At 35.6% G+C, this 13,424-nt stretch overlaps 1 protein-coding gene across 5 annotated transcripts in view; it reads right to left on the bottom strand.

Annotated features, from left to right (window-relative positions):
- DPP4 (dipeptidyl peptidase 4) overlaps nucleotides 1-13,424 on the bottom strand; it is a 296,755-nt gene that overhangs the window by 209,836 nt on the left and 73,495 nt on the right. For all 5 annotated transcript variants that reach the window (XR_013483048.1, XM_021004926.2, XM_078146997.1 and 2 more), the window contains exons 20-23: nucleotides 8,902-9,096; nucleotides 6,642-6,696; nucleotides 5,231-5,330; nucleotides 695-759 (exon numbers count right to left, since the gene is read on the bottom strand). Coding sequence is in view for 4 of the 5 variants with exons in the window: in XM_021004926.2 (XP_020860585.1) it covers nucleotides 695-759; nucleotides 5,231-5,330; nucleotides 6,642-6,696; nucleotides 8,902-9,096 (415 nt within the window). In the remaining variant the exon portion in view is untranslated. The remainder of the gene's footprint in view (nucleotides 1-694; nucleotides 760-5,230; nucleotides 5,331-6,641; nucleotides 6,697-8,901; nucleotides 9,097-13,424) is intronic.

Genomic DNA, 13,424 nt, shown 5'->3' with positions numbered 1-13,424 from the left:
CTGCCTCAATTTAGTTGCCAGCTTAATAAGGATGATAGATTCATGGGAGGCTCTATTAAGTGCCAAAGGCTTAAAGAGCTTCCTAGCCCCTGAAGAAACTGAACTCAGTATTATTTTCAAAATTAAAATTTATACATTTTACTGTATAAGAAAATACTGTCTACTATACACGCTTTCAGAATGAGCATCCCAATATTTATGTGTTGTTACTCTCTTTCTATTATTAAAATATATTCTTTTAAAAGAACAACTTTAAATTTTTAACTTCCTGTTTGCTGCGTGAAAAATAACTTTATATAATTTCACATAGATCTAAGAAAGCATCATTACTGAATTCAAAAATCAAAACAGGAAAACATCTAATTATATAGGTTCCTGACATAGACTGAAATGTATTTGACTCTGACTAGAAATGTTGTTTCAAATGCTGACACTTACTAAAGGAAATTCTCATAGAACAGAATGGTTGGTATGCTATGTTGGGTTTAGGGATAAGATAAAGATTCCAATTGTACAGTCTATACTTGGGAAAACCCCAAGTATGTTTTTGAACCACCTGTGTGGTGTCTACATAAAAAGAGTTGTGTCTTCTTTTTTTTTTCTGGGAAGGAAAAAAATTTTCTAAATATGTACTGTGAGACATTCTTGAATACTCTCTTGGAATTTGAAATCAATGTGATTTGTTGTTTCTTACCTTGTAGTGGTCAAGATTATCTTCTGGGGTTGGAAGTCCCATGTAGCGCTCTGTGTATACTGAGTCTGTGTGGTCAGAAGAAACAGCTCACTTTCAGACAAAAGGGACTTTTTCCTTTTAACAGTCTTACTTTATAGACCTTTCTGTACATGTTAACACATAACAGTATTAAAAGAAAAATAGTAAACAATGAAAAATCCCCAAAATGTGTGTATATATATAATGCAATCAGAAACATGCAATTACATACACATGTACAGAATAAGCACACATACTCTGCCAGTAATGTCATATTCCCTCAGTAGATGGCTCTAATCTATTCCTCACTCAATCCCAACAGTTTGGAGTACAGGACTCAGCTTGTGTGAAGAACAGACAAAAGCAAGTTGGTCCTAATCTAGATCATCTACAAAATGGATAATCCACCCATCTGCAGAAAATAGAGAGTTTACTGGGTGAAATACAATAAATTGGATTCTTACTAACAATCCATTTCTCTCTTCTGACCCTTTCAAGATACTTCCTTTGATCACAATATAATTTACCTCAATTGCCTTGAAAACTGGAGTACTGAAAGAACACTTAAGAAAATATCCCTGAGGATATTTTGTGTGTATGGGGGGGGAGGTTCTTACAATCAGAAAACCATGCATATTTCCAATGACTGGTTGGTCACTGAAGTATTCATTCTTGCATTTTAAAAAACATCTTAGAATTCTACATAATGAACCAAAACACTTGAGTAGAATTTTAGATAGAGCTATTTCCATTTGTCATTTTCTGTATTATTCGCCATTTCCTTTACACACTCATAAACCAGCTCAATTCCATCATCATAAAGCAAAATTATAAGTTATTGGGTTCCCCCCCTCAAATTTGAAGATAGATCTAAGTACTTAAGACAGAATGAATTAAGTTCTACTTGTGGGGAAGTGCATAAAATGCTTTAACTGTTAAACAAGTAACAGGCAAAGAATTATCCTCATCATCCCACACTCCCATTTTGGTGATAGCTGTATACATTCATACACTGCTTATGTATATATACATACATGCACACACACATATATACATATCCATACTGAAATAACCTACAGGGGCTTGACACAAAAGGAAAAAAGCTCTGAGAGGGCCAACCCCCCCAGAAATGTGGAATTATGGGTATGGAATATTATCTATTGGCTTTTTTTGATAAGTTAGTTTTGCTGAACAGTTTTTATGCCCTCTTTTTTAATGTGTTTTTTTTTTTTGTAATGGAAGACTCTCTGGTTCCAGGAAAGGGCACAGATACATTGGGGAATGCAAACTGATATACAAACATAATATAACAATAAAATTTTATGGCTCTCTCTCATGCCTGGAACGCTATCACTCCTCTGTTCTGACTATTGACCTCCTTACCTCCCTGGCTTCTTTTAAGTCTCAACTAAAATCCTACCTTTTACAGGAAGCCTTCTCAATCCCTCTTAATTCCACTGCCTTCACTCTTTTAATTATTTCTTATTTATCCTATACATATATTATATATCCTATATATCTTATACATATGTATCCTATATATATGCATATGTTTGTTGCTCACTGCCTCCCCAGTTAGATTGTGGGCTGCTTGAGGACAGGGATTGTCTTTTGCCTCTTTTTGTATTCCCTAATGCTTAGCAAAGTGCCTGACACATAGTAGGCACTTAGTAAATATTTATTAATTGATTTTAATGAAAATAAAAATGTATATAAAATTCTCATCTAAGGGTTCTAAAAAAGAATTTTTAAAACTTTTCTTTTTTTTTGCTGCCAGCTAGAGCTTAAACAGGATTTCAAAACAAGAAAGAGAAGTCCCTTCTGAAAATGATGATTGCTTGCTTAGGAATGGGTACTTGAAATAACTATAATAGTAAAGAATGTGGTTGGTGTGTATATGACATTCTGTTCTCTGGACTAAGATAAGGAAAAGGACAAGAACCTGGGATTTCACTGATATGAAGAAACTCCTTTTACTGATACAAGTCAGCACTTTCTTTGCAATTCAGTTTTAGATGGTTGCCTGGAATACTGACAAAGTAAGTGACTTCCCAGGGTCCCATAGCCAGGACATGTCAGAGGCTTAACCTCACCCCAGAGTCTTCCTGCCTCTCAGGCCACCTCTCCCTTTATTATTCCAAGCTGCCTCTGCATGGACAAAATGGATTTCCCTGCAATTTTGTGGTAGCATCCATTTGCTGAGAAATCTCATCAAAGGGGACTTCATCCAAACATGATTCACATTCTATGTCTTTCTAACCATCCTTTTTAGATGACTAGTATTGTAGAGCAGCTTGAGAAGAAGTTATTCTTAACTTGAAAGCATGAATTTTTATGAATTTTTGGATTGTTTTTCTGGGGTTGATCTACAAAATCATGATTCATTGATTTTTCTTCAAAAAAAATAAAGATACTATTTGAAATTTTAATCCCAAATCATAATTTCTTTACATTATATTTCTAGAAGAGAATGACTTGTCAAGAGTCTCCATAAAGTTAATGCATATGTTTAAAGGCTAAGGTAGTACTTATGATAAAAAACAATCTGTGAAAAGTATGTGAAGTCCAACTGAAATTTCATCTCAGCTTATCTGCTTATCTTCTCTGCTATGAAAGCCATTTTCTACTGGGCGTAAGAGCTGGAATATGACTGTATTAAGTGCACTTATGTCAAGAAGTTATTACTGAGGAAGGAAGGGGTTCTCCTGTTGGTTTGTTTTTCTGTTTCTGAAAAATCACAATTTATTTTTTTAAGATTAAAAAAAGTTGTCATTGTTGTTGAACACATTTTAATAAATGTGTTTTTTAAATGAGGTCAGGCATTGCTTCTACAATAAGGCTGATTTATTATAGTATAAAAGGATAAATGGATTTTTAAAAAGATTGTCTCTTAAGCTGTTCTACAAATTCTTTACCTCTTGTTTCCTTTGGGGGAAGGGCAAAAATTAAGCAATTATTAAAAGGCCAAAAAAACCAAAAAAAAGCAAAGAACCTAAAACTTTTCATTAAGGGATGCCCACCAACTGGGAAATAGCAGAACAACTTGTGGTACATAAATATAATGAAATATTACTATGCCATAAAAAGTGATTTCAGAGAATCCTGCATAGTATGAACTGATATGTAGTAGAGTGAACAGAACCAAGACAAACTATATGAACAAGAGCATTGTGAAGAACAGCTCTTAAAGATTTAAAAGCTCTGATCAATGCAATGACTAACTGAGGCTCCAGAGGATCTAGGATGAGGTATGTTCCCACTGAAAGAGAACACACTGACTCAAGGTGCAAAAAAGAGAAAACTATTTTTGAACATGCCTGTGTGTATTCATTTTGCATAACTATATTTATTTGTTACAAGGTTCTTCATACATATACACACACACACACACACACACCCCACCCCCCTTCTTTTTAGGGTGGGACCTTAATTGGGGTGAAGGAAAAGGGATTAGCAATAGTGATGCTTTTTTAAAAAAAAAAGGCCATTGAAGCTTATTTTAATGCCGAAATAACTAAAGCAATTGTTTCCATTTTATATTAGGCCACCGTGGTTTTAAAAACCAAACCAACAAACAATAACAACAACAACAACAACAACAACAACAACAAAGCCAATAAGAAAGTTAGCACATAGAAAGAAAATAGCCCTTTGGAAAACAAGTTCATCTAGGGTGGCCAGGAACCTGATAATATTCCCCAAAATTGGCTCAGCAGAAAAAAAAAATGGATTCTGTTTCCTACACTGCATTATTTGAATCGCAAATCTGATTGTATTTTTGTGAAATGTAGGATTAGGCTATAAAATATTTAGTTACCATATTCACATTAATTAATTAATTATACTATATCCCGGTCTTGAGACAACAGCAAATGAGGACTAGGAAAAAGTACTTTCCCCCCCCCCACGCTCTACTTCCCAATTATCCTTCCATCTTCAGAAGGGGAAACTGAGGACCCTATGCACGTTTTCAACATTTCATAAGTAGGGGGAGGAACTAGACCTGTGATTTCATTAGCATATAGAACCACCTACTTCTAGCTCTTGGCTCTTTGTCTGCAACCTAAAGTTTTCAACAAAAGTTGCTCAGAATACTGGGAAACTGAGTGACTTACCCTGGGGTCACATGGCCAGTTATGTGTTGGGGGAGGGACTCTAAACACTATGACACACACACACACACACACACACACACACACAATCTCTCACAAGTAGTAGGAAGAAACTTAAGCCTTCCAGAGAAGCCATGGAATGCTCTTTTCCCTCTTTCTAGTTCAAGCCCCAATTACAGCTGCTCTGTGACTGAAGGAAGAGTAACCAGATTTCCACTGGACACTAATGTGTGAAATCTATACCTTAAATTGGAGAAAATACAAATATCTGCCTACAGAGAGATGAAATCTGGGATATTTTAGAAACTGATCAAAAGAATATGTCAAAATACCAAATGTATAGAAAACATGTGATACAATGTGTAAGCCCCCCTAGAATTTCACAAAAACAAAATAAGTCACTTACCGTAATAGTCCCATCGTGATACAGGTGCCACAGCTATTCCACACTTGAAGATGCCACTGCCTGATCCTAGGACCATTGAGGAGACATATCCACCATAGGACTAAGGAATGGATATACACATATTTTTTATAATGGCATTAAAGAATAAAGGTATATCCTAAATAACTCAGTTTGCTACATTTTTTACATCTTTTTGTATCATGAATCATTAGAGACAGGAAGCATGAGAGGCACGTCTTACATTCATCTTAACTGGACAGAATTTCAAGGCTACTTTTTTTTTTTAATAACTCTGGGACATCTTGGTAGATGTGAGGATAATGGATGGGAATGTGCCCTTAACCAAACCCTGATGAAAGCGTGATGCCAATACACAAAAGAAATCCAGGATAATTGATTACTGAAAATATCCCGTTAAAACAGGAATACTCTCTGTCTCCTCTCTGCCAGTCTACTGTTCTTTCTTCATGTCAGTATTTTTCTGTCTCTATCTGTCTTTCTCTCAATGTCTTTCTCCTTCTCTTCTTCCTCCTCCTTGTTCCCTTCTTGACTGTATACAAAATCAGTTGAGAAAACATACATTCAGAGCTCAGGGACATTTAATCTGGAATACTCCTTACACTGGTGAGATGAACTATTATCCTCAGAACATAGGATATACATGCTATAAGGTAACAGATAATTTAAACTTACAATTTTCTAGGATGAGTTTAGATAATAATAATAGCTAGTATGTATGGAGCTTTTTAAGGTTTAAAAAATGCTTTACACATATTATCTCATTTGATCCTCACAACAACACTGTGAGGTAGTTAGGTACTATTCTTATCTTCATTTAACAGATGAAGAAACTGAAGCTGACATGTTAAATCACCCAGCTAGTAAGTATCTAAAGCAACTTTTCAACTCAGGTCTTCTTGACCCAAAGTCCAACACTCTCTTCACCGTACTACCTAGCTGCTCAAATAAAGGCACCATTTGTTGTACTGCAAATGGGGTGATCAAAATAGTCTTCTAATGGTCTAAAAGAGTTCATGTGTCTTCGTAAGCAGAATAGAAATATATTTTATCCTAAATCACAGAATATAAGATGGGATCTCAAATATTTAAGTTCAACCCCCTAAGCTGAGGAAAAAGCCAGGAACAGAGAAGTTAACTCATCTTTGCTATTTTAACTAAGATTCTAATGTAAAATAGAAGTTCCAGTCCAATATTTCTTTTATTCTGGACCTAAGTTTAAAATGACACTTAATTATCCTGTAAAGAAAATACACAATACAGACGAAAAACTAGCCATCCCCGTCATGATTTTATTCTACAATTGTTTGCTCATCAAAGGAAAGACTTTCTGTTCTGAGTGACATGTAATAAATGACATAAATACTGATTCACCAACCAAACAATTACTCACCCAGCCCCAAATTGCGATTCGTTTTTCATCCACAAAGCCCATTTTTGAAAATTGTCTGAAACATGAAAAGTTCATTGGAATGAGCTCAGTACCATGCCCGAAAATGTAACCCAACTTTACATAACACTTTTATTTTTCTTTATCTACCTGTGATTTTTTTAAAATGAGGGTGGAAAGAAAATGAGAATCTAAAATCTATCCAAAAAGTCATGGGAATCAAATAATGACCTGAAATCAACTTCCTCTTTTTAACTTTTTAAGATGCCAAAATCAAACATTTTACCTTTTGTTGGATTCCATGGAATGTTCTTAGCTTAATTTGTATGTGTGCGGGTGTGTGTGTGTATGATTCACAGAAAACAAATCCTGGCAGTTTTTTTCACAGCTTTATATAAAAATTTGCAGCCCAGATGCACTTTTCTTTACATAATTGAATTTAAATCTATCCAGATGTTTGTGAGTTCGAGAGTGGCTACCCCTGCAATGCAGCAATCCAAGGTCCAGAGAGAACATCTGGGGATCTAGTCAGTGGTAAGGCTTTTAAAAAATGTATCCTTGGGCTTCCTACCTAAGAACCTAAATACCATTCACTTAAATAATTTCCCCAGCTTAGCTCAGCACCATCCAAAAGAAGGCAATTGCGGGCATCACGTTTTATAAAATGTCTTTGCCTAACAAAATGGATCTGGGCAAGAGTATGAGAGGATCTTAGGATCTGAGCGTTATAATGATGAGCTCTTCTAAGGGAGATTCTTGTGATCTTTCGACTTTATTTTGCTCTTTAATCTTAAGATATTTCTATTACCTTAAAAAAGGTCACGTGATTATATCTGTGCCTCATGGGGAGAAAAAACAACTAATGAATGACTCCAAAAGAATAAGACACGCATTTTGGGAAATGTGAGAATTTGTTTTGACTGTTGGTTGTCCTTTTCTTTCCTTTTTTTCTAATGCGAAAGACATGAAGGGGGCAGGGGGAAAACAAACAAGCATTAATTGAAATAAAAGTTTAAAAAATAACAAATGATGCATTCTGGTGACAACTTTGGGGTTTGATTTTTTCAATTGATGATATTTTAAAAACAAATTCTTACTGTTATCTTTTGTTTTTACACCACTTACATTTCACAAACCATTTCTCCCTTTTCTATAATATACATTTCTAAGGCTTGGGTAAATGGAATTTGACAAAGTTTTTGACAAAGTTTAAGAGACCAGCAGTTTTTATACCATTCACTTTTTGTTCATGTTTTTTCTGTATGGCATAATACATAATAGATATTTAAGTATCTAAGCATATTGTCCATATACAGGGTAAGTTCTTAGTGAATAGTAAGAATAACTCATTACTATCTTTTTTTATGAGATTTTCTTAACATTTTCAATCAATAAATAAACATTTATTTAGTGCTTACTATATACCAGGCACTGTGCTAAATGCTGGAGATGCAAAAAAGGCCCTCAAGGAGCTCTTGGTCTAATGCTGAAGACAACCTACAAACCGCTATGCATAAACAAACAGTACACTGAATACCCTAGAGATAATCACCTAGGGAAAGGCACTAGCATTAAGTAGGACTGGGAAAGGCTTCCTATACAAGGTAGGATTTTAGCTAGGACTTGAAGGAAAATTCCAAAGCCATTATTAAATTGTTTTCTATGTGTACCGTATAAAAACCCCTTTGATTTCAGTGATTAATGATACATAATTATGCTGTAAAGAAATTGCATAACATACAAAACTGGCCATCCCTCATATGATCTTATCTCATGACTGTTTCCTGGTCAAAGGGAAGACATCCTGCTCTGAGTTGTTTTCCTTAAGCTATCCAGTTTTCCCTGCCTTTCCTTCTACATATTGTTTCCCAACACTTTAATCATCTTCTTGGAACTGGTGCCATTTTTGCAACATGTCGCTTTAATTGCATAGCCTAGATTTAGTTATTTCTAGTTAAAAGGCACTCACAAAGTATGAAGTGGGCCCACCACTGATCCTTCCCCTAAGAAGAAGCTGAGTGGGGAAGGGAAAGGGCCAACAATTATCTATCCCCAGGAACATGCTTACGATTCTAGTGTAATGAGCTGACCACTACTGAGTAAAATAAATAGATTAACTAACTTAAAGTTCCTACATCTACCTTTTTATTAATCCCAATATCCCAAATGTATAAGGGGGAAAGCCTTGGGTTGAGAATCAAATACATACATGTATGGATTTTCTAAAATAATAAGGCCTTTTAGATGTTCCAGATATACTCACCTGACTGCCTCAATCTGATCTTCAACTTCCAATGTTCCTAATCTTCGATTAATTGCATGCATGATATTATCACCCTGATAGCCACTTCCTCTGCCATCAAAGCTGGCCACTATAATCTTCTCCGTGCTGGCCAGGTAAGTAGACCAGTTAAGTCGGAAGACAGTGTCAACTTTCTGACTACAGGGTCCTGCATATCTGTGGAAGATTCCAAAATTAGCCTCTGCAACTGTGCGTCTAATTAGGTATTCTTGACATTATCTTCCCTATGGAAAAGAAATTTGGGCTTTTTTGACCATGCAACTGAATTCCTATATATCACTAAGAAGTCCAAGTTGGACCCAAGGTATCTTGGCAAACTGACCATAATGGTTGCATCATTACCACAAAGATATTTATCAGTTTTACTTCTGAATGATTCCAGTGCTGGCAAACACAAATTCCATAGGCCAACATTTTATATTAAAAATATAAATTAAAAATGGCAATTAAAGGAGGGAGAGGGAATGGATCTAACATTTCATTGATAACAAGGATATCTTGGATAAAGATATTCCCTCCACCAATGTAGTTCAGCATTTTCTAGGGAGTTTTTAGTCTTAAATTAAGAGTTTCATTGAGCACCAAGGGTTAAGTGACTGACTTGCCCAAGGTCACACAGCCAGAATGGGTCAGAGATGAGACTTGAAACTAGGTTCTCCCGTCTCCAAATCCAGCATTCTCTCCACTATGCAGCACTCCTCTGGATATGAGTGGAAAGCTATGTTCAATAGGAATGCTGAAGAATAATGAGACTCTTTAGAAAATCAACAGAAAACAGTGACAATGGGGATGTTGGAATTTAGTTTAACATTCCTAAATTACCCTGTATCTCATCCTTTCCTATTTCCATCTAACCTACACAAAAGCTGTCAGAATTCTCTTCCCTAACTAATGTGTCCTTAATGACCCTTCTTGTTCATTAACATAGGATGGATCTTGCTGCTTAAACAGCCAGTCCTCATATTCCTTAGCACTGCTCCTCTGTTTGAACCTGGCTTCCAGCCTATCTCCACTCTACCTACTTCTGCACTCTCCCCATCTCTTCCTTAATAAGAACTGACGTCTGGACAGCAGGTTAAAGATCCCAAGATGAGATAAGTGAGATAGGTATTACAGGCATTGTTATCCAAATCTTTCAAGGAGGAAACTGAAACTCTGAGAGATTAAGTGACTTGCCTACATTCACATCTTCCCAGCTCCAAGGCCAGCAATTTAGTGCCCACTGCCATGCCATGCTGTCACCCATGACTTTGTCTTAGTCCCTCTTTCATACTTGAAACAAAAATATGAAAGAAAGAATAAGACAATTCTTTATTTGGAATAACAACTTCTGGAAAACGGAAAGAAAACCACTAGTAAAGTAAAAAGAAATTTTAAATAGCTTGCCGTAAATATTAAACAACTCCTTTTCTGTGACTTGGTTGATACCATTTTTCAGAATCAGCCAATAACAGATTTTTTTCCCCCTACAACTGTCATTTGTGTGCTAAGAGAGAATATGAATGATAGGTAGAGCTTAGCATGTACTAGAAACTGAAGGTTTTTTTCTGGGATGATTTGTAAATATCCTTTGCTAAATTCTTATCCTGATAGCTAGGTGGCGCAATGGTTGGAATGCAGACCCTGGAATCAGGAAGATTCGAGTTCAAATGTTCACCAGCGCACAAGTTTTGAAGTATGAGCCTGAGGGTGGCCATCTATCATTCAGAAACTAGCCCAGCTAAGTCCAGATTAGGTTCATAGTAGCAGGACACCTTCCAGGTAAAAACATTTTTGGCCGTGGGAACTGGGAAGACAATTTGATAGTTAATCAACAAATAAATATTTATTAGCACTACTATGTGCCAGGCATAAGTGCTATAAGCTAAGTTGGTGGATGGAGTGCCCATACCAAACACATGATCCTTAAAATATTGATGAAAAGATGTTGACCAATTCATTTCTGAGACTCAGTAACTTGAACCCATTCTTCAGGGCTCAGAGCTCACTATGAGAGCTTACCACCAGTGCAACTGTAAGTCAGAACCAGTCTATGTGTCTAAGTTCTAAAAGAAGCATAATAGTTGTGGTGAAAAATCAGCTTTAGATTTTCTGAATATCATTTAGGAGATGGGTGGAGTGCAGTGAAGAGTGATAACTTTCAAATATGAGACCTGAATGAAAAATCTCCATTCTTTCATTTGCTATCTGGGGGACAACAAATCAGTCAACAAGTACTAATTAAACTACTGTCATCAGGCACTGTGCTGGATGCTCAGGATTCAAGTAGAGAGAATGAAACAATCTCTATATACAAGGTGCTTAAAATCTATTGTGAGAGTCAACAGGTACCTATATAAATATATGCAGCATAGATGTAGAGCAAATAAAAAATGTATGTGAAGTAGTCAAATACAAGGTAGTTTGGGAGGAGGATACTAACACTTGGGGGATCAGAAAAAGCTACATGCAGAATATAGTGCCTTATTTTTACAAGAACAACTCTAACACAGCTAAAATTAGAAGGGAAACTTATCTGGGGGGGAAATTTTTGCAGCAAGTTTTTCTGATAAAAGTTTCATTTCTAAGATACCTAAGGAACTGATTCAAAGTTATATATGGGGAGAACCATTAACCAACTAATAAATGGTCAAATGATATGAACAAGGAATTCTGAAAAGAAGAAACTGAAGCTACCTATGATCCCAAACACAAGCACTTAAATGCAAATTAAAGCAATTCTAAGGTTCTACCTCATAACCATTGGCAGACTGGTAAAGTGGACAACAAGGGGAAAATTATAAATGTTGAAGAGGTTGAAGAAAACAAGGCATACTAATGCATGGTTGTGGCAGTTATTAACCGGTCAAGTCACTCTGGAAAGCAATTTGGAAATATGCCCCAAAAGTTACTAGCTAGGCATGCCCTTTGATCCAGTGATCCATAGATACCATTACTAGGCCTACCCTTCAAAGAAATCAAAGAAAGAAGTTCCTATGGGTATATAAATATTTATAGCAGCATTTTTTTTTGTAGTGGCAAAGAACTAAAAATTAAGCCCAACATGGAGGATAGTAGAACAAATCACTCTATGAATGTAAAGACTATTACTATGCTATAATAAAGTATGAAGGGGGAAGTCTGAGAGAAAGCTGGGAAGACTTGTATGAAACAATACAGACTGAAGTGAGCAGAAAGTGATGGACTACGTGTAAAAGGAGACACACAATATTTAGACAAGACATAACTAATATGGGAATTTATTTCATTTGATTATGCTTAATTATTAAAAGGGTCTTGTTTTTGCTTTTTTTTTTCCCCTACGGGGGAGGTTGGTGGGAGAGAGAAAAAATTAATGCTTGATAACTGAAAAAATATTTATTTTTTTAAATGGTGCTTTTATTGCATCTTAAAGAAAGAGAGTGCCCTTTGAGGCCGAGGAAAAGAAGGTGTATGTTCCAAGGATGGAAGATGACCTATGCAAAGATAGGGAGATGGATCTGCCATATGTGAGATAAAGAGAAAGGGTTAATTTTGTTAAATCATAAGAGTGCAAAAGGGGGAGTAATATTCAATTACCAGAAAGGTAAGTTAGGACTAGGTTGTATAGTGTTTTAAAAAAATAAACAAAAGCATCTGTATTTTATTTTAGAGGCAACGGGAAGCCACTAGAGTTGACTGATTTAGGGGAGTCCCATGGTCATATCTCCACTTACAGAAAATTACTTAGCAACAGTGTGTAGGGCACATAGGAGTGGTGAGAGACCTGGGGCAGAGAGACCAATCAGGAAAGTGTTGCAATAACTTAGGTGAAAAGTGTTGAGGTGATAGCTGTGAGAGTGGAGACTGGAGAAATATTGCAAAATAGCAAAAGCTGGTGACTGGATAGGTGCACTGAGGGGATATAATCTCCTTGGGCCTCAGTTTCTTCATCTACAAAATGAGGGATTTAGACAAGATGATCCTTAATATTCCTTCTAGCTCTAGACTTATGACACTAATTTCATTCTTAATTGATCACTTATCTATGTGCTTTTATAATTAGTATATATAGTTATTATATAGTATAGTTTTTTACATATATATATAGCTGTATGTTATTAGTATATATAGTTATTTATAATTAGTATATATAATTATATAGTATATATAATATTATGTAGTATATGTAGTTATGATATTAGTATATATAGTTATTTATAATATGTGTATATATACACACACATATACATACATATATACACACACATACACATACATCATATGTATAATTAGTATATATTAGTACATATTCTGCACCCATGATTCACATGCTGTATTGGAACACAAACGTGAAAAGCAATCAGGGTTTTTGTTCATTTACCATGAAAGTCACTGTAAGTATAGTCTGAAGATCTGGGTTTCTACCCTGGCCCCTGTTAACTACTAGCATAACTAGCTCTATGACCTTAGATTTCAAGGTCTTTGGTTCTCTGTTGACTCATTTAAAAAATGATTATCTTGAA

This window comes from Phascolarctos cinereus, unplaced genomic scaffold (genome assembly GCF_003287225.1).
Source record: "Phascolarctos cinereus isolate Bilbo 61053 unplaced genomic scaffold, phaCin_HiC Scaffold_726;HRSCAF=1367, whole genome shotgun sequence".
NCBI lineage: Eukaryota > Metazoa > Chordata > Mammalia > Diprotodontia > Phascolarctidae > Phascolarctos > Phascolarctos cinereus.
The sequence above is the reverse complement of the archived record's forward strand: the minus strand, read 5'-3'. Positions and strand labels throughout refer to the sequence as shown.